The 17,358-nt window shown below is 37.9% G+C and overlaps 1 protein-coding gene and 1 long non-coding RNA gene across 3 annotated transcripts in view; one reads left to right on the plus strand and one right to left on the minus strand.

Moving 5' to 3' along the window:
- Positions 1-3,794, minus strand: part of SEL1L (SEL1L adaptor subunit of SYVN1 ubiquitin ligase) — a 67,352-nt gene extending 63,558 nt beyond the window's left edge. Inside the window, exon 1 of the mRNA XM_077123236.1 lies at positions 3,595-3,794. Coding sequence (XP_076979351.1) covers positions 3,595-3,664 — 70 coding nt within the window. The 5' untranslated portion in view covers positions 3,665-3,794. The remainder of the gene's footprint in view (positions 1-3,594) is intronic.
- Positions 3,795-7,037: 3,243 nt separating this feature from the next.
- The window catches only part of LOC143651485 (uncharacterized), an 88,620-nt gene continuing 78,299 nt past the window's right edge, over positions 7,038-17,358 (plus strand). Inside the window, exons 1-3 of one of the 2 annotated variants that reach the window (XR_013159970.1) lie at positions 7,038-7,352; positions 10,185-10,274; positions 13,815-14,148. This is a non-coding gene — a long non-coding RNA (uncharacterized LOC143651485). Of the gene's footprint in view, positions 7,353-10,184; positions 10,275-13,814; positions 14,149-17,358 lie in introns of those variants that run through there. The other variant, XR_013159971.1, reaches the window with a different exon arrangement.

Here is a 17,358-nt window from a genome sequence, read left to right on the forward strand (position 1 = left end):
TCAGCAAATATTTAGATAAAGAAAAAAATTCATTATCTGTATCAAAGTTGTTACGTGGATATATTTAATTAATCATGAACATTAACTACTCAACTTTTCAAGAGCATATATTAAATGTGCAGATGTATATCATTTGTCCCCAAATACTGAAACTTCAGATTAGGTAGAACTCTTAAACCACTAATAATGGTATCATTAAATTTAGCACCTCATCAAAACAGGATACGTAAGTAACTGATAGATCACTATAAATAAATTTAAAGATATATAAGTTTGAGACACTAGAAACTGTACATTTACAGCAGTAAAATGTACTTTTGAACTCCAAGAGACATGGGAACTTGTGACATCAGGTTATTTCACGTGAATTGCATCATGCTTCTCTCACTTCTCTCCTTCTCTCTTCTCCAAATAGGAAAATATACTTAGATTACTGGTAAATAAGATTATTCTTTCTCATTTACTAAATAGGGAAAGCCTACTCCAGGTAGTAGTCTTACACCATAAGCTATTTTCTCTTTCAAACGGACATATCCCTTCGCATAACACTTTCAAAGAAGTTATGCATAACCTAAGAACTTCTGATAATGTAATATTCAGGTAAGGATTAAAGAGACCGAAGTTCTGCACAAACTAAAAGCTAATGGTAATGCTTTTATCAGACCACAGATATCAGGCAACAAGAAAAAAAGCAAGAGGATTAAATGAAGAGTTTCGAATTTCTCACCCAATTTAGATTTCTTTAGTAACAGTACATCTTTCTTTGAAAAGATCAATTTTCATTTTGTCAACTAACAATGCTGCACAGTACCAAGGATATTCTTTTACAGAGAAGTGATCATTATAAATTCATTTTCCCACTTGTCATATAAATTAAACAGATACCTTCAAACACAGACAGTCTAAAGAGTTTCGTGGAAAGAGATCAGATATGCTGTCTTCTGCTTTGCCACTGATTTTGTGTAGATCCTAGGATATTACTGATTCTTAATTAACCCAATCTGAGACCTGGAGAGCTAGTACAAGACTTGGTTTCATTTTATATTAATTCTGACACCGTGGTTCGATTTTGCAAGCTTGCTCAGCCTCCTTTTTCTCAAACTGTCAAAGGGGGATAATATCATCTGTCCTGTTGACTCACAGTAATGATTTAAGGGACAAATAAAATAATGAAATTAAACATTCTCTGCAATCTGAAAGCTACTCTACATTAATATAATTATTACTTGAAATACCTGACAGCAGGACTAAATAAAAAGACTATAATACTGTTTGGCACAAAAATTATTTCCCTATTCTTGACAAAAATAAGATAGCATGTATTTCTAAGCAAGAAAAAAATTATCGTTTTTTTACTCCTATCTTGAGAAAATGAAGGAGAAATATTTGTTGACTCTCCTCTTTTAAATTAATTCATTCACAGGGAAAAGAAAACATTTCTAATGTATCATAACTTACAAGCCACTGAAACAGGGCTTCGCTCAAGATCTCATGCTCTGGCTGACCATATGTGCCTGATGATACATGCAATTTGCCCTGGGTAATCAATAAAACCTTCAAACTTTAAGTCAGTATGAACTTAAGTCAGTATGAACTTATTGCAACTTGACTTTTATATAAGAACAAATTTTAAAATCTAAACTATAAAACGACTGAACTTTCTTTAAATAAGCAATATAATAAATAGAAAAGGCCAGCTGAAAATCCATGTACTCAATTTATAAAACTTTATCTCACACAAGTGCTTTATGATATCTGAACCTCATGTGAGTACAATAGTGTCTTTATTAGCTTTCAGCATACACATCTATGTTTTAGTTCTGGTTAAGTAAGACTTTTGCCTTTACAAAAGAAAATTTTTGGCATAGCTTTAACTATGATTAGTGATAGAATTTCTTGAACATAATAATCCTTTGCTTACATCAATACAACCCCAAGATTTAAGATTTCAGAATTAAGTCTTCTGTCAAGAGTAAACCTTATAACATCCGGAGAATCCCAACTGGTGGTTAAAAGCCCTCTTCAAGGCTCATCCCCATTAACATGGAGTGCTAATGTAGTCCAGAAAGATACAAGAAAACGTATGCTTTAATTTTCTTTAAATATTGAATTCAAATTGAATTCAGAATATACACCATGTTCTTTTGTAGCTCTCAAACTTCAATGTGATGAAAGACCTGTGGAGCTTGTTAAACTACAGATACCCGGAGCCTGTCCCAGAACTAATTTTACATTTTTAACAAGCCCCTTAGAAGAATTCTGACGCAGGTAGTTCATAGTTCATCAGGTACTCTACCCATTAAATTCAACAACTTCGTTTCATTATTAGTTTGAACCAATAACTGCTAGAAGTGCTTCCATAATTCTGTATATTCTTTACAAACTTGATCACGAATGCAAACCATCACTACAACCGGAAGAGGGGTTGGACCACCCTAAAGCATGATGCTGGCAGTGAAGTAACGAACGTATGAGTGTTGTTTCTGAAATGGTATCTCGAGTCAGGTTACAAAGAGAATTTTAGGCTTAGATTTCTTATTTTAGAAGCAGAACATTTTTATGGCATTGACTCGAATCTAGGACAGATAATTTGGAGATTCAAAAAAACCACCTGGGAAATTTTCTGCTGGAAAAAAAAAGTTAACTCATTTATAAGTTATTTGGAACTTGCCCTGTTCCAAAAAGGATTTAAAGCTGTATTAACAGCTGTCATATTAACTGAGACTGGTTAAAGCTTCAAAACCTTATTGTACCAATTGCTTCCCTACCAAAACGATCAAAATAGAAGTTTCTAAGTGTAGACAGGTGGAAACATTAAAAAGGAAAAAAAAAACTTTTTCAGAACCAGAGTATAAATCAGCTAAGTGGAAAATCAATTCAAAAGCACACTAATTTCTGTATCTATATATCATGTTGAAAGTATTTGTTATTCATTCTAAGCTAAAGGGGATCATGATTTTCTGAAAGTCATAAAATCACTGTAAACAAATATGGGGCAACTCATGACAGCGGTAAATACCACTTTCTCAAGAAGTTTTTAAAAAGGGGGCAAGAGTGGGTACAATTACATCAAAAGTTTTCATTTTTGAATAGACATAGACGAGTGACCATCTCAGATGCAAAGTTAACGTACTAACACACTGTCAAATTCTAGTCTTGATGCACCCCGCTCTGCCCAAAGTGACAGCCCCAGGTGTGTTAATTAACCTAACCTACGAATCGTAAATCCAGGGCTCCAGACCAGAGGAGGATCGAGGGAGCTCCAGCAGGGCTCATGTGTCACTGTGCGTCTAAACCAGCTGTCGGAAGTCATTACCCTGGGATCAATTCCTCATTCGTGGGAAGGATCCGGGTAAAGTTTGTTACGTGCGAGAGAGGTGTGGAAGGGTTGCCGCCCCTTCTTTTCCTTCATCCCTAAAGAGCCTCTCTGGCCCATACCACTCCAAGCCCGAGGAAGCGCCGACTGACAGGCCGGTGCGAGGTGTGACCAAAGAGCGCGCAGTCCAGAGCGTGGAGACCCCCACCGCCCTGCCCGGGGACTGAGGCCGGTGGACTGCGGTTCGGGGCCTCCAACCCGAGGGGGCAGATACTGACCCGGGGACGCCGAGGCCAAGCCCAGCAGCGACACACAGAGCAGCAGCGTCAGCCCGACCCGAATCCGCATCCTGCTCTCCGGGCTGCTGCCACCCCCCCTGGAGCTGTCGCCTTCGCCTCTGCCACCACCGCCTCAGCAGCCGTCGCCGCCCAGCCGCCGCTCTTCCTGCTCCGGCCTAGTTCCTGCGCCCCTTCCCAAGCCTCCCTGTCCCAGCGCATAGCCAATCCCCGTCCGCCGCCTCGGGCTCCCCGCCCAATCGCCGAGGCCACTCTGCCTGTCCCATTGCCCCGCCCCCGAGGCATCAGCCTTTGACCAATCGTTGTGCGAGGCTCGCCACACCGCCTTTCCCGGTTGGACTACGGTCTCACCGACATGGCCCCCGCTAATTGGTAGCTCTTGGGCTCGCCCATCCCGGAATCGGAGCGTGAGTCAAGGACCGGGAGAAAAGAAAAACCTCCCGGTACTACGATTCCCACAATGCACTTCGTGTGCCTCGTTCCGCTTGTCCTCTTGGGAAACGTAGTCCATCTTGGGGCAAGCGTTACAGGCACAGGTGGCTGCTGAAGTCAGGAGAACTTAACTGATACCTAGACTAGACATTAACTGAAGGCCATGAACTTACAGACTTTTTTTTTTTCGTTCTCTGAGCCAAAATAAATATCAAGGAATACACATTATAAGGTTAAGAGCTTGTAATGCGTTTAACTCCTCTTCCTATTTTATTTAGAAAATTTGATTTGGACAATTACAGGAGCTTTGAGGAAAAAATGCAAAGACTGGAGTGAATTAAAGGGGATTTTTAAAAAATTAGGTAGAAAGAGTACCGCGGTATACGTAAACCGGTGTGCAAGTTACTACTGTCCTCTTTCCCCAACAAAACAAAAGGAAATCATCTCGGCACTGATCACCTCAGTGCTCATCTTCATTTTTACCAGGGCCGCCAGAGAATAATCAGCTGGAAAATGTGCTAACAGTCCTTGCACAACTCTTTCGAACGTTTATTTCTATTTTTTAAAAATATTTTTTATTGTGAAACCTTCATACACATACAGTCCATACATGGTGTATAATCAGTGGCTCACAATATCATCACGTAGTTGTGGATTCATCACCATGATCATTTTTTTTAGAACATTTGCATCACTCCAGAAAAATAAATAAAAGAAAAAAGAAGACAACTCATACATCCCATATCCCTTACCCCTCCCTTTCATTAACCATTAGTATTTCCATCTACCCAATTTATTTTACCCCTTATCCCCCCTATCGTTTATTTTTTTTCCGTAGTTTTTACACTTCTGTCCATACCCTGGATAAAAGGAGCATTAGACACAAGCAAACATTTATTTTTGTGAGTTGCATTGTTTTCTTCTGTACTGCCTGGATTCAGGAGACTAGTGGTAAAAATGCTTGCACTGCAGAAACGGAAATACTCTATGTAATAAGTACAGACTCCAGGAATCTTCCCACTGGGTACCAGATCAATGGCTTGGTGTTCCTGCCCCTGCCTCAGGATTGTGTAGTTCAGCTTTCCCCAGCAGCCATCCACAATCAGCACCTAGACCTGGAATTTTGCAAGTCCAAGTTCAAAATTTTGGAAAAGTTCCTACTAACCTTGGTAGTTCAGGGCATCTGTCTTCCATCTTTTTTTGAGAGAGAGAGATTGAGAGTACCTTTTTCAAGAGAGGTTAAAAATAACTATTGTTCCTCATTCACCTGGGAGAGGATGAAGGAAACATTATTCCATCGCAAAGCATCCTCTTTTTTACTGCAGTCTCCTTGGCATCATCTCTATTTTTGTTCCTACCAATATCTCCTCAGAGTTCCCCTGATTTTAAACCACAGAGAGAAAAAATCTGGTAAATTGTCCTCCCCTTTTCATTTTATCTGTTATTGAATCTTATCACTTTTAACTATGCAATTACTCTTTTATGGGACCCCCCCTTTTTTTTTATTATCTCTTTCTTACTGAAAACTTCCCTAATAACCCCAATCTTCCTTTACCTGGGCAATGTCACTGAATTCTAGCTATATCTGCCGAGAGCATTCTCTTTCCGTTCTAACAGAAACCACACACCATGGCCAGGTTAATTTTCCTTAAACACTGCATTCATATTTCCATTTAAAAATTTTTAATGGCTGCCATTTTCATAAAATAAAAAAAAAATTAGAACTTTTTCTTCTCACAAAATAGGAACTTGTGCTGGCAGTTCTGTCTCGGGGAAGCACTGGAGAAGAAACTTCTGCCTTCTGCAAGAGAAGCATTGATTACCTGATTAATAAAAATGGGCAAAGTTAAAGTCCAGCTTTTTCCTCCTATTTTTTTTTCTTTAATTGAATGTGTCTTACATTTAAGGCCCTGTGCTAGGTGCTGTGTGGATCACTCACCTACTTCTCTTTCACCGCTTTCCAGATTTCCACATTAACACCATTTTGCCTTACCATGGTTTCCCCATCTTCTCCTAATTGCCCTTGCTTTTTCACTCTACTTAGCCCAAAACCAGGAATCCTTCTCAATTTCACCTGAATTTTGTCTTTGCTGAGGCTTCTTTAACAGCTAGTCCTCATGGATCTCCATTTCTCTAAATATTTAGAGAAACTTAATACCTTGCCATTTTATAGGTATGGACTTGCCATCTACTAGCTCTAAATAATTATTAGTTGATTGATAGAAATAGAAAGTGTTTTAATAAAAACATTTTCAAAATACTTGCTCTTTACTATCTAATTTTAATTTTAAAATGTCTCACAGGAAGTGTTAAGCAGCATTTGCATGCAAATTATTCAGGAAATTTAATTTACTTTATTCCTCTGTGCCTTGTCTGTAAAATGGGTGTTGTTAATACCTTCTGCATTGGGGCTTTTGTGAGGTTCAAAAGAGATATGCAAGGAAAAGGTACTTTCTACATTGTAATGTGTTCTACCAATATTATTGTTTCATATTGAAGCAAAAGAGATTAGTTCTATTCCCTTAATTTAAAAAAGACTTAGAGTTGCTAGAGCTTTTGTCTTTAGCCAGCAATGAGTAATTGACATATTCTGAGAACGCTTGTAGGACCATGATTTCTTGGAAAAATTCTGGTTGTCCAGAGTGGGCCAGGACATGGAGTGGGAAAACCAAGTTATTTTATCAGTCTGCTACACTGCAGCATGATTAATTAGAAAAAGATTGTGAATTCTCCATAGTTTCATAGCTTTATCCTCTCTGACTGTGTACTCTTCAAAGCACCTGCCTGTATTCCCAGTTCCAGTTCTGTACTCACTCCATTTGTACAAAATATTAATAGTATTTATTAATTCGTAAAGTTCTTTAATATTTGCTCAGCTGTCCATACTCTGTTCATATCTGCCCATATCAGTGTTCTAGGTCATTGTCATGGAGTTCCATGACAGCTTATTACAACACAGCATAGAATATAGCAGAGGTAGGTAATCAATGCCTTTTTATGCAGGTGACATTCATTCCACAGAAATGACTCAAACAATCAATAAATATTGAGAACCTCCTGAAAGTGATGAAGACATAAACTCGGCTTGCTTTTCACTTAAGCTTGGTTGGAAAACAACCCAAAGCTCTTCCCTGAGAATGGAGTGACTGTCACTGACTCCTAGTGGAGTAGATCCTTCCCCCCTGCTATTCTTTAGGGATCCGTTTAAGTTGACAACCTGCGCAGGCTGCCAAAATGCATGAAAAGTTCTGCCAGGATAATTACCCTCAGGACTTGGAGGAGATTATACTTTCTTTGATGTCAGCAAGGTGAATTATAGTTATGATTTTAGTATTTCTTTTTCGTGGATAAATGAAAATATACATCCCTGCTTTGTACAGTAAGTTAGAAACCTGGCTTTTTTTTTTTCAGTAGATTCTGAACATATTGAATAAATGGACAATGGATTTATACTTCATTGTGTCTCCCATGATTCCAGAAAAATAAAGGGCAGGGATATAATAAATAATCAAAATAAATACACTTTATATGTTCATGTTGCTTTCCACGATTATAATAGACTGTCATAAAGGTCAGAATTAAGCTCACAGATTGTGGAGCAGCGTAGCCAACATACCTAAACTTTGGAGATGATAGAATGAATGGGGACTAAGTTTGAACTTGTAGTGACATTTACTTTGGTGGATGTATTTTTTCATAGTTGACTCATACCAGATAAAGGAAAAGCCATGATAACTTTATGCCCTGAAGACCTGGGCAGGCATCCTTTGGCCTAATCTTGTAAGAACTGGACAGGTATTGTCTGGCCTAAGCTTATCAATGTGTTCTGCCAGTTCTGGAGAGAGATTGGGTTAAAACCAAGTTTCAGTAAGAACCGGATTAAGTGAAATTTATAAGATCAAGAGTTTAGGGCTCCCACTGAATTCAGAATACTCAACTTATGAATAGAGGGCAATGTGTACAATCAGCAAATGTTGGATTAAGAATATTCTTTTCATGGGGTAATCACTCATTCACCCATTCAACAGGTATGTTTTGAGCACTGTCAAAGTCCTCCAGTCAACGGCCATCACGAACATACCTGTAGTTGAACAATTTTGGTTTTATTACTCCTTGTAGTGAGAAGGAACATTCATCATGGGGAATCATGGGTGTTTTCAGTAAAGGAGTGTTAGAAAAATCCTACTATAGGATTTGGGCTTTGGTTGGGTGATTTGCAGGACGATCTAGAGAAGCAGGGGTTTGCTATAGGCTGGATGCTGTCAGAAAGTGGTGCCTCTGCTTTTTTTCTTTGAACTCATCTTGATGTGTTTATTTTTAACATTTTAAAATTGTGAAATATAACATATGTACAAAAAAACCAATAAATTTCAAAATACATTGTAGCAAGTAGTTATAGAACAGATTTCAGAGTTTGGTATAGGTTATAGTTCACAATTTTCATATTTTCCTTCTAGCTGCTCCAAGATACTGGAGACCAAAAGAGATGTCAATACAGTGATTCAGCAAAATCATACTCATTTGTTAAATCTTATCCTCTCTGTTATAATTCCTCGTTCTCCTTTGATACGTCTCCCAATCTTTAGGGGTATTTGGGCTCAGCCCTTTCTAACCCTTTCATTTTGGAAAGGGCTGTGGATAATGTGAGATAGGAGGATGGAAACTAATTGATGTTCTTGAAGAGGCTGGCCCCTCTGGATTTCAGGACTTATCTGGCTTAGGAACCCATCTGGAGGTTGTAGGTTTCTGGAAAGTCATCATAGTACATGAAACTTTTGAAGAATATCAGATAGAGGCCAGGTGTTCTTTAGGGTTAACGTGAAGTTGGGGTTTGGCAAACCATGGTAAATGGCAATGTCTAGCTGAAGTTTGCATTAGAGTAGCCTCCAGAATAGCCTCTCAACTCTATATGAACTCTCTCAGCCACCGATATGTTATTTTGTAGCATTTCTTTTCCCCTTTTGGTCAGGAGATGCCTCTGCTTTCTATGATATGTTACCCAATGAATTAGAGTCTAAATTGAAGATAAAGCTGTAATTGATAAAGAATTAGCAGTTACTCATTTTGGTCAAAAGAGGAGGTGTTTGGTAATTTGTGGGTAGCACAGGGACCTTGTTTTTTTGTCTGTGCTTAGACAAAATTAGAAAGTCTCTTTTTATCATGGTCTCACAATAACTTTGTCTGAGGTTGGTGTTCTATGACATTTATGTCTAATAGGAGAATAAAATGGTTAATTAGGAGTACCCAGTCAGCTTCTGAATGTCAGAAGCTGCTCTTTGTTTCTTCTTTCTCAGCATAGTGACAGGCATGTTTCTCGATGCTGGGACTCAGTGATCAATAAAACATGAAAATCACGGGGTTTACTTTCTAGATAGAGAAGACAAAGAATAAACAAAATAAATAAGTAAACTGTGATAAGTGCTATGGGGAGGAAAATAAAGCATGGAATGGGATATAAGGATAATGAGGCTTGGGAGACAATTGCATTTAAAACAGGGAAGTCAGGGAAGGCTTCCTTGTTAAGCTCACATTTAAGCACAGAGTTAGAGACAACGCGGGAGCAAGCTAGGCAGACATTGGGGTGAAGAGCATTTCAGGAAGAGGGAACAGTCCATGCAAAAGTTCTGAGGCAAGAGAATGTCTGGTATGTTCTGAGAACAGAAAAGAGTCCTATGATGCAGAAGAGGGGGTGAAAAAGGGTATGGAAGAAGATGAGGTCAGAGAAGTGATTTGGGGCCATTTGTCTTAAGGATATTAGGTTAGTATTAAGCGCTAGGAAGAATGCTAATTTTTGTGACTGATACTCTGGCTATCTTGAAGAAGGGTGGCTTAGAAAATCATCTGGAGTTTTCCCCTCTCCTACACTGGAATGGTGAAATTAATTATATAAAATTCTTTATTAATTATTTAGGTCTGATGCTAAAGTCACCAATTAAAACAATTGTAATAAAAGGCTTGATTCAGAGGAAGTTCACACACTGGCTAGAAATTAAGATGGTTAAGTACAAAATAGTCATTATCAAGGGAAAGATCTTCAAATAAGAGAACTAATATTATCAAAAATGCAAGTTACTTGGAATACGTTTAAAAAACATTTATGGTGCAGATAGGTTTCACGATCATTTCCTGTTCTTGAATAGGCTGCCGACTATGCAGTTTTGACTTCATGCAAATCCAACTCAGAAGGCTGCATGGACAAAAGAGAAAAATATACAACTAATAAATTACAGGTATTTATAAAAAATACAATTAATAAATATATTTTTCATATATAGCTGAAAAATATGTGCATGCACACATATGTAATTAAAACAAATAGATTAAGGGTTAAGACCAGGTTGCAGACACAATGCTATTTTGCCCCTTGAAAAAAATGTGTTCAGGCCTGTTTTAGTTTGCTGAAGCTGCCAGAATGCAATATACCAGATAAGGATTGGCTTTTATAAAGGGGATTTATTAAGTTTCAAGTTTACAGTTCTAAGGCCATAAAATGCCCAAACTAAGGCATCCAGAGAAAGATAACGACTCAAGAAAGACCGATGGCATCTGGAAGGCACATGGCTGACTACTGTTGAGCTTTTGGCTTCTGGTTCCAACAGCTTCCCCAGGGACATTTTCTTTCTGCATCTTCAAACATCTGTGTCTATGTCAGCTCTGAGCTTTTTTTCCAAAATTGTTCCCTCTTAAAGGACTCCAGTAAGTGGATCAAGACCCACCTTGAATGGGTAAAGATTCATCTCCATGGGAACCACCTAGTCAAAAGTTCCCACCCATAATTAAGTGGGCCACATCTCCATGGAAACAACCTAATCAAAGTTTCCATTCTAAATAATAGGTCTACCCCCCACAAGAATGGATTAGGAAAAGAATATGGCTTCTCTGGGGTGCATAACAGTTTCAATTGAGCACAGTCCTGTGACTGAATGTATTTGTAAATATCATCTTTGCAGATAGCATTAATTAAGATGAGGCTAAATTAGATTAGAGTGGGCCCTAATGCAATATTAGGTGTCCTTATAAGAAGAAAGAATTTGAACAGAGAGAGAGAGAAATAGAAACAGCCATGTGACAGAGGCAGATTGAGTTATGCTGCCACAAGCCAATAATGCTATGGATATCTGGTCACCCACCAGAAGCCAGGAGAAAGAAATGGAATAAATTCTCCCCTTTAAGAGAATGTATAGGCCCCTTAAATGTTTGGGCCCTACCAAAACTTTCATTTTGGGCTTCCAGCTTCTAGATCCGTGACACAATTAATTTCTGGATTTTAAGCCAACTACTGTGTGATGCTTTGTTGTAACATCTCTGGCAAATCATAATATCCCTAAGTGTGGTTTTTTTTTCTAAAAACCAAGAAATTCTCGTACATAACCACTGTACTATTATCAAAATCAGGAATTTAACATTGATTCAATATGATCTCATCTATAGATTACTCAGATCACACCACTTGCCACTGCAATATATTTTTCTAACAATAGAAGATCCAAGATCATGAGGTGAATCCCATTTGTCCTGTCTCTTTAGTTTCTCTTAACCTGGAATAGTGTCTGGGGTGTGTTTTTCCCCCTCGCTGAATCTTATGATATTGACATTTCTTAAGTGCGTTAGTAGAATAACCTCTAATTTCAGTTTGTCTCAGGTTCTGGTTATGCAATTTTGGTGAGAACACCAGTGAATTCATGGTGAAGTCTTCTCACACACCATAGCAGGAGGGTCCAGAAATAGCTTGGGATGCTCTGACCAAAAGAGTGACAGTTGAGCCACCGAACCAGCCAATTTGTTGTTGGGTACAGGAAAGAAATGGTCACGGACAGCCCAAACCATCTATGATAGAAGTACATGGCAGGGGTGCACGGGTGGTTCAGTGGTAGAATGCTCGCCTTTCATGCAGGAGACCCGGGTTCGATTCCTGGACCATGCACCCCCCCGCCCCCCCAAAAAAGGACATGGCGAAAGCCTCATAGAATCTTCTTTGTCACAGGGTCAAGCTGTGAGTGAAGTCATCAGGGGGAGGTCACTGGCATTGCTAGTTCTGAGGGAACAGACAAGAAATTACACTAGAAGAGGACTCCAGCAGAGAAGACCAGAGACCAGGATACGCCCCTCCATGCCTATTTGATGCTACCATGTGATCTAGACTTTCCCTGAATGCAAGAGGACCCCTGGGATTGGGATACATAGAACTTGGATTGATTCAGTTTTAAAATGGAAGTGACAGAGACAAAAGAAAAACAACCCCAAACATTTTCCTTATTAGACTAAGGGAAACTTAATCCTTAATAGGCTACAGTTATGGATTGAATTGTGTGCCCCCAAAAGACATGTTCAAGTCCTAACCCCTGGTACCAGAATGTGACTTTATTTGGGAATAGGATCGTTACAGATGGAATTAGGCAAATTAAAATGAGGTATACTCTTAGAGCAGCTAGAAGTAAAAACCTTGAATTGTGGAACTGTAACCCATACCAAACTCTGAAATTTGTTCTATTTGTGCGATATGCTTTCAAATTTATTGCTTTTTTTGTATATGTTATTTTTCACAAAAAAGAAAAAAAAGTCAATTGTGATGATAAATGCACAGCTATATGATGATATTGTGAATCATTGATTGTACACTTTGGGATGATTACATGGTATGTAAATATATAACATATATCAATAAAAAATAAGTCATTAAAAATGAGGTCATACTGAAGTAGGGTGGGTTCTTAATCTGATCTGACTGGTGTCCTTATAAGAAGGGAGAATTGGACACAGACAGACAGATGAGAGAACGCCAAGTGAAGACTGAGGGGGAGGAAGCCATGGATTTCTGGCAAACCAGAAGCTAGAGGAGGCAAGAAGGCTGCTTGCTCTCATGACCCTGCTGGCATCTCTGACCTCCAGAACTGAGGCAATGCATGTCTGTTATTGGAAACCAGCTGATCTGCACTGCTCTGTTAGGGCAGCCCTAGGAAACTGAGACACCTGTGCTACATCGCCCACCTTTAGTGAGGCTTCGGCTCAAAGGTCAGAGATTAAAAGGAGCTGTAATATATTGTGTTCCCTGCTGTGACTCTGGAAGCACATCCCCAATCACCCTTGAATTCACTTACAGTGATGAGAAAATCAAACGTTAGTTCTGTTGCCTGATACCTTCTAGAGGAGCAGGAACGTAGGACGTCCCCCTTCCATGCCCCCAAGTGCTGGCCTCTGGCCATCTCTGCCTGCCTCTCTTGGTGGCGTCGGGCGCCACCTTGCGGTCATCACTCAATATCGCTTCCTCTCCGGGTGGGAGGGAGGAACCACTTTTCCTCAAGAGGAGAGTGGGAGAGAAAAAACGGCCTGAGGCTCTTGATGACGCACAGATGGACGTTTCCATGGTGCCAGGCGGGCTGAGGCAAGAGCTTCCAGAATCAGAGCCCTGCTAGGCTTGGACTCTGTCACACTTCCAGTCTCCTCTCTCAGTGGCGAGTGTCTCCTTAGGCAGTTCTGCTCTCCTGTCCTAATGGAAGTGCTCAGTTGGAACAGGCTTGTTCCGTCACTCATTTTTTTTTTTTTAAATGAACTTTTATTTTAGAATAGATTTAGATTTGCAGAAAAAGTTGCAAAGATGGTAAAGACTTCCCATGTGCTCCACACCCAGTTTCCTCTCTTGTTGACACCGTAAATTAGGTTGGTAAATCTGTCACAGTGAATGAACCAATATTGGTGCATCGCTGTTAACTGAACTCCACACTTGGTTCCGATTTCCTCAGTTTTTACCTAATGTTCTTTTTCCTTTCCAGGATCCCATCCAGGATCCCACATTATACTTAATCACGTCTCCTTCAGCTTCTCTTGGCGGTAATGGTTTCTCAGACTTTCCTTAGTTTTAATGCCCTTGAGAGTTTCGAGTCGTATTCATCAGGTATTTTGTAAAATATTGCTCAGCTGTAATCATCAGTTGTAACTGGTGATTTTCTCCTTATGATTAGTTCGGGTTTATGGGTTTTGGGGAGACAGGTACCGACGAAGAAAAGTGCCATTTTCATCACATAGAATCAAGGGTGAATGCTATCAACATGAATTATCATTAATGATAGTAGCCTTGGTCATCTAGCTGAGATGGTGTTTGTCAGATTTCTCCACTGCAATTGCTCTCCCCCACCGCATCCCATCACTGTGGAAGGAGGTCACAATACACTGCCCCGTTTCATCGTTTTGAGAAGGAGTCTGGGTCTCCAGCTGTTGCATTTTTCAGGATCATTTCATCATCAGCTGTGACTCAATGAAATTATTCATATATTAATGGTGGCACAAGCCACAATATAAAGTTACATTTGAACCCATTTTCATGTTGGAGTGTATAAATAGTCTCTGAAGGATGCTATGTCACAGAGGGAGGACCCTAATTTGCATCAAGCTGCAAAATAAACAGCAAGGAAGGAAGCTGTTATTGGTGATGTTGAACACCAGTTGGTTTCTGCACCAAAGACTGCAGCTGGCAGGCCTGTCCCTAACATCCTCAGGACTTAAGGCATAAATACAAATGGGTCCTATGTACCAGGTTTCTCCCAAATTACAAGTTACAAAAGAAGCAAACTGTTACATTATGTTCTGTCCTCCTGCCCAAATGTATCCTCATAAACAGTGTGCAAAGATGCATCCAGTCTTATATAAACTGAAAGTCAGCAAATATCAAAAACAACCACATTTAATTATTATTGCATATCCCTGGGTGTTTTGTTGATGAATCATGATTGGATGTCACAAATTCACGAATTACACACATCAGAAGTTTTTTACCTTAATTTCAGCAACAGTTCTACTAATTAAGTTTCACACAAAATTGCTATTCCATTGCTAGTAATGCTGAATTAGATGATCTTTCTTGAGTTATTGAAGTTCTTAGTTAAATTTCAGTTTGGGGAAATCCCTCTGTTGAGGCTGTAGCAGTATGAATTTCTAATGAAGTTCTTAAAGCACTACTTAAATTCAGAAACGAATTACAAATATTACACATGTTGAAATATAAGGAGGTTGTATGTAATATATTATTTTTATCAAAGAGAATATCACTACATATTTTATTTAATCATATGGATCACCATTTTTATATCACAAATTTAATTATCTCAAAGCAATATCTTGTTTCATTAAGCATTTCTTAAGTTCTTTCAACTTTTTCAGTGCTGAGGTATACAAACAGAACCTAAAAATCACAGTTTGATACTCAATTTGTTAAAATCTCTCTACAATGAAGAATACACCTCAATCTATGATTTGCTAGAAAATAGTCTGTTTGAAATATGGTTCAGGTCATTTATACATGAATCCTTTCCTTTCACAGTCATGACATCTTTCTCATTTCCTTTCTCTAAATTTTGTGTATTTTATTAGAATGTCATCTTTGTTACATGTTTTACAGCAGTTTCTTTCAACTAAAAAATTCTTTAAAATGAAATACCAAGTTAGCTCTCTTTTATTTTATTTCTTTTTTATTTATACACAAGCAATGGCCCATACTAAATAAATGTGGATGGCAAAAACTCAAAATTACTTTCATTTTGGATCATGATTCACTCGTTCTTTGGGAATGGTTTGCTAAACTGTCCTAATGCATCTCAAACCTTGTAAAAATGGAAACTAATTATTTTAACAGCATGTAGTCAGCATTCCCATTGTGTGTCAAATTATGGCATGAGGTCAGATTTCATCTGCGTTTCATCATGATAGTTCAGCTTTGTTCAGATCCAGAAAACATTGCATTATTTGAATTATTTCAGAGAATAGTATTGCTATTGGTTCAGATTAAGCCATTCCTCCTAACAGTAAATTCCAAGTATGTGCCTACATGGCACAAAGAAATGCTTCTGGAGTTTTGACAAAAGTCTTGGCTTAATCACCTTCTCCCTTGCTAACCACTTCAGGGCAACAGTCTCTTAGATCAGTGCTTAAAATAAGTTTTTATTCCCCTCAGTTCTGTACTACATCTTAATCTACTTTCAGAACTAATATAAAACCTTGAAATAATATTGAATTTTGACTTTTTTTCCGTTTTGGGGAGTTCAACAATACATAGAGTAAATATTAGTTTTCCAGTATGGACTATGACCTTGGTACAACATAGTAGAACTGAGTGATCATTACTTTCCAACTTTATGTATGTTGTCTTATCTCACTTTGTTATTCATTAAACTGTTGGTCTTATTTCAATTCTTTATCCCTGAGAGTGATCATTTGATTCATTATATTTTATCTGTAGTATATATTTGCTCATTTTAACATCAAAATTTGAAACCATTTTTACTAAACTGAGACATTTCCCATTTTTTTGGTAAATATTCTCTTTTAGTGTCACAGAAAGCATTGCTGTGCTTGATAAATTTTGGATACTTATTACCATCCTTTTAAGAACATTATGGCAAGCTGCTCAATTGGCATTTACTTATCTTTACTGAATACTACTGATTGCTCTTTATTCATTCTTTTTTCATTTTAGTAACTGCAATCATACTTTTTCTGTGTCTAAATTAGTTTTGTGACATGTAATTACATCTTCATTTGTTAAAGAATATGAAATTGTGGTACTTCCATTTGACCTGTGCCAACTATGAGTTGATGAGAATATTTTTCTTGTTAATTTTCATTTTTTAATGAAATTTTGTCTTCATTAAATAAAGAATATATAATATCTATTTCAGAAATTTTATGTGGGTCATGCTGGACAGAATTTTAGTCATCTTCATTGTTTCCAGTTTAAAATATTTAAGCAAACTACTTCTTTGAAGGACTGCTACTTATTATCTTTTTTATCTTATTTTAAAGTTCCACTTTCATATATTCTATTTTTATCATGAACTCAATGATGTAAGGCATTAGACAATAAATATAAAGTGTATGTAATTTGGACAAATATTTATCTAAAAAATGGAAATCAGTGTAAAAACTGAAAAATTAAAGTGAATTTTCAAGTTATTTTTCTTCTGAAATTGTCAAGTTCTATGCTAAAGTTAAAGGTGAGAAAAATAAAATTAAAGGTGGAACAAAAATTAATGAATGAATGACATTTTGAACTAATAATTTAAATAAAGTTGTACATTTAAATTTAATTTTTTGAAAATTAGCTAAATTACATTAAATATTTTATACTCTTGCAATTCTAGGATTCATGGTTCATCTAGTTCCCAACATAAAGAATCAGTTCCAAACTTCATGCCTGCTATGGCTTGATATTTATACAAATTTAAAAGTAATAGGAGTTGTTTGACATTGCAAATGGTCACTTGGCTGCTATGTGTGACTGCCGTGAGCACTGTAAAATTTGTGAGCATCTCCAAAGCCGTGAAT

Source organism: Tamandua tetradactyla, chromosome 12, assembly GCF_023851605.1.
Source record: "Tamandua tetradactyla isolate mTamTet1 chromosome 12, mTamTet1.pri, whole genome shotgun sequence".
In the NCBI taxonomy this organism is placed as follows: domain Eukaryota; kingdom Metazoa; phylum Chordata; class Mammalia; order Pilosa; family Myrmecophagidae; genus Tamandua; species Tamandua tetradactyla.